Genomic DNA, 4,058 nt, shown 5'->3' on the forward strand with positions numbered 1-4,058 from the left:
ATTAAATATAAGTCACTAAATATAGTCATTAAATTATACTCATATAGTCAAAAAACACAGTGAATATTTACAAAAATAATTAGAATTTTATTGAGAACATATGAAAAAATTTATGAAAACGATATTGTTAAACAATTTTTTTTATTTCTTTGTCTAATATTCTGGTATCAGAAATGTTAAGAAAACTACTTATTATTATTTTAAAAAGTAAATTTATATTTTCTGAGTATGGTTAACAAAAATCTGCAAATTTCGTATAAAAGTAATTACATATTTCCTTAACCTTCTTTTATCATTATTTGAAGAAATAGGTTAGGTTAATAAATTCAGAGAAATAACTTTATTAGAAGAACTTTTAAGTATCCGCGAATTCTGAAATAAAAGTTTGTCAATTTGTAGAATTCATTGAAGTGAATATGTCTATAACCGCTTTATAGGGCAAAAGTTAATTATTTATGAAATACTAATAATCAAATTAGTCATTTTTTACACTCTATAGTGTATATAAGGCATTGGCGCCACAGTTAAATGTCTACATGCAAAACTGAAAGTCTACTTTTTTCAACGTCACTTTGAGTCCCATTTTCTTTAATGTAATTATACAAACCATTTTATATTACTTACACTGGTAGTTTATTTCAATTACACTAATTTTGTTACATTTTTTGTACCATTTCATTAAATTAATTATCATACTTTTGGTTTAATTCAAAGTTATTATATATTAAAAATTAATCAAAGTTACTATATACTATATAAAATTTACCATATCTTTGCATGGGATCCAAAAAATTGTATTAAAAAAGTATATAAAATTACCCTCAATTGAGTTTATTCAAATTCATTACTGTATTGGTAGTTTAATATATGGGTTATAGGTTTCATGTATTAATTTTTCTATCAAATTTGGGGGGGGGGGCAGTAAATAAGTATACATTTTGTGAAATATATCGACGGCTATAGGTTTTGATTAAAACAAGGTATTGAAATACAACATGCATAAAAAAATCACAAAACTTTTCGGTAATCCATAATTTTATGTACGTCATACTTCTTTAATGTAGTTTTTACGACTTTTTCTTCTTTTTGTTTACTTGGATCCAAAAATACAAAAAATTGCAATGCTCAAAAAAAATATTGTTAACTCGAAGTGAAAGTATGCACTGTAAAACTGAAAGTATAGAATTCTTTCTTGTACATAATAAGTGATGACATTGAACACTAAAATGCAACTAAGCACCAAAGCTACGTTAAAATATGACGCTAATGTTTGTTTTAACTGTATGTAATTTTGATTCTAGTTAAATACACATACAGACGAAATAAGTATTGAATACTTGATTAGTAGTTGACTTACGTTTTCACATGTAGATGAAAAACAAATAGAGTATTGCCTTCCAAAAATAAATTATTCATATACTATATAATACATAGTGGTTAATAATATAAAAAAAAGTCGTACATGAACTTATTTTTATTAGGAGAATTTTACTTTTGCATTGATAATATTTTCATAAATAAATAGTAAAAAATTTTTAAAATTTCATTTTCGTTATAAGATACATAATTCACCCGTCTCAACAGTCGATTGTCGGCTGCCGATCATAGACAATCTTACCTCTCTTAAAGTATTCCTTGTCTAATAGGACCAAAAGGCAATAAATCACTAAAGGTTATAATTTTCTTTACTGCGGCTAACATAGGAGAGTCCCAAAGTGTAAATCTCCAATTTTAACGAAACTTATGTATATATAAGATAGTTCTTAAAAAACTATTTGACAGATTTTTATTTTTATATGTCGATTTGCTAAGTAAAATAATGCATTATAAATAAATTGTTGTTAGTCTCTGCACAAAAATATACTAATTTTGAATGTGTTATAAGCAAATGAATTTTCTTGAAAACTGTTTGTATTGTTGAATTTCTTTTTTAACAATAAGCAATTGCTACGTTTAAACATTTTTTCTAACCGAAAAGTTTCGGCGACATAAAAATAATAAGTCTTCAACGTCTAAGAGCTATTTTCTACCCCTTGCAGAAATATGTGTGTGCAATATTTTTTTCAAAAACTATCTTATACATAAATTGATTTGCATTTGGGGACTTTCCCTGGTTAACACATTCTCTGCCACCAGAAAATCGATAGCACGCTGGGCAATACATTCTGGACCACGTGTATCGTGAGTCGGCGGCAACGAACGTGTTAATGTAGCTATACGGTCCCGAATGCCGTTATACTAATCTGAGGAGTACTCTATATCGTATACATGAATGCATCTTACCTCAAAAAAGAAAAAATCATTAACTTCAATTATTAATACGTCGTACAAAAGACTGCACTTCAAAGAGGGTGTAAACGTACTCGATTTAATAAGCTATACAAATGGCCAAAATTTCACCAATAAGTGAATAGAGCACTTGTAAAGTTCTCGTCAGTTAAATAAGTACCGGTACATTATATTTATGTTATTATTATTCAAATGTTTTCTGTAAATGTTAAACATATCGAAACAATCAAAAGGTAAAAAGTTCTATTATTTGTTGTAAGCACTGGTTTTCTGAATTTGTAATATGCCCGAAATGCGGTGGGAAGGGCTAAACACCTCTCCATTGAATTACGCGGAATGAGGGGTTGATGGCTCAGAGGTAGATAATACTTGAGACCCCTCTCCTTCGTATGGTGAAGTTAAAAGTCATCACAGGAGACAGACTTCTAAACTCACAACAGGCTGATCTAACCATATGCCACATACTCTTGCGTTATCTGTACGGACTCCAGTATAATGATCCAACAGGACTTTGTGTCTAAATAATATCAATCAGGATAGAAGTTTGTAATAAATTTTCAATAAGGAAGGTAATCTTTAATTTTTTTAATAGAAAATTATAAGTTATTGCAAATTTATGGAATTGACATAACTAACATGAAAAAAATGCAAATTTTTTTTATATACATATTTCTCACAAGAACTGGTCTAGTAATTTAGCTAATATCTCAATAAATGAAATAGAAATTCCATATCCCCGTTAGATTAAGAAACAAAATAAATATAATGAGAAAAAATCTTAATTTCATTATAACTGTAGTAATAATGTATTATCAGTAATTTAAATGATTTTAAACTTCTGTGTATATGTTGCAGATACTACGAATAAACACCAAATACAATGTACTTTGGGTATTAGGTCCCAATATACCAGGAGAAGTAAATACCATGTGTTATTTATACGATACAATTATTCCAACTAAGAAGAATACTTCACCATATTTTCCTACATACTTACAAGATGAACAGACTGGTGAACTTCCTGAAAATCTTTATGCAGATGATGTCCAAGCATTTAATGATCCTAATATTGTATTTGAACCTGAATCGTCATAATTGTAACATTATAATAAATAAAACAAATAGTTTTTAATAAGATCGTATTTTATGAAAATATTTAAATACCTTCCAATTTTTAAAGAAGCCTTACGTTTACCCGATTAAAAATCTGAACAAAGGACGACGGTTAACGTTGCCGTATTTACCTAATAATTTTATTGTTTATCCCTTTCCCCTTACAGAAATAATTCATAGTCGTGAATTAAGCTAATAAAGAGTAGTCAATTGATTTATTTATTTAGTAATCAATATTATAAATTTAACATACCTAAAGTATACACGAATTGTTTTATAGATGTAACATCGCTAACCAAGACTCATCTTAAGTTAGAGTGTAGAACAACATGATCAAACAATAAAAAGGATATTTCTTTTTTTTTGTTGCTCCTTAATTTAGAGAGCAAATTAATTAATTTACTAGAATAATTTAGTCGGTAAGATGCATATCACTAACTGCATTCGATTAAGTTCCGCTCCGCCAATAGTTTTAATATGTGCAATCGGGAAAGGAAAACAAGGTAACATACACATCATTAAAAGAATCAGAAAGAAAAGAGAAGAACACAGATTCTTATTTCATTAAGAAACTCCTTTGCTCCGTAACTTTTGCCCTCATTTTGTTCTGATTTCCCCTTTTGCGGGCAAAATCCGACCATTCAGTTTCGCTTTTA

General features: G+C 28.3%; 1 protein-coding gene across 1 annotated transcript in view; it reads left to right on the forward strand.

Annotated features, from left to right (window-relative positions):
* Positions 1-3,384, forward strand: part of LOC108573014 (39S ribosomal protein L3, mitochondrial) — a 5,251-nt gene extending 1,867 nt beyond the window's left edge. Inside the window, exon 7 of the mRNA XM_017935371.1 lies at positions 3,145-3,384. Coding sequence (XP_017790860.1) covers positions 3,145-3,384 — 240 coding nt within the window. The remainder of the gene's footprint in view (positions 1-3,144) is intronic.
* Positions 3,385-4,058: the final 674 nt, after the last annotated feature.

Source organism: Habropoda laboriosa, unplaced genomic scaffold (assembly GCF_001263275.1).
Source record: "Habropoda laboriosa isolate 0110345459 unplaced genomic scaffold, ASM126327v1 scaffold89, whole genome shotgun sequence".
NCBI lineage: Eukaryota > Metazoa > Arthropoda > Insecta > Hymenoptera > Apidae > Habropoda > Habropoda laboriosa.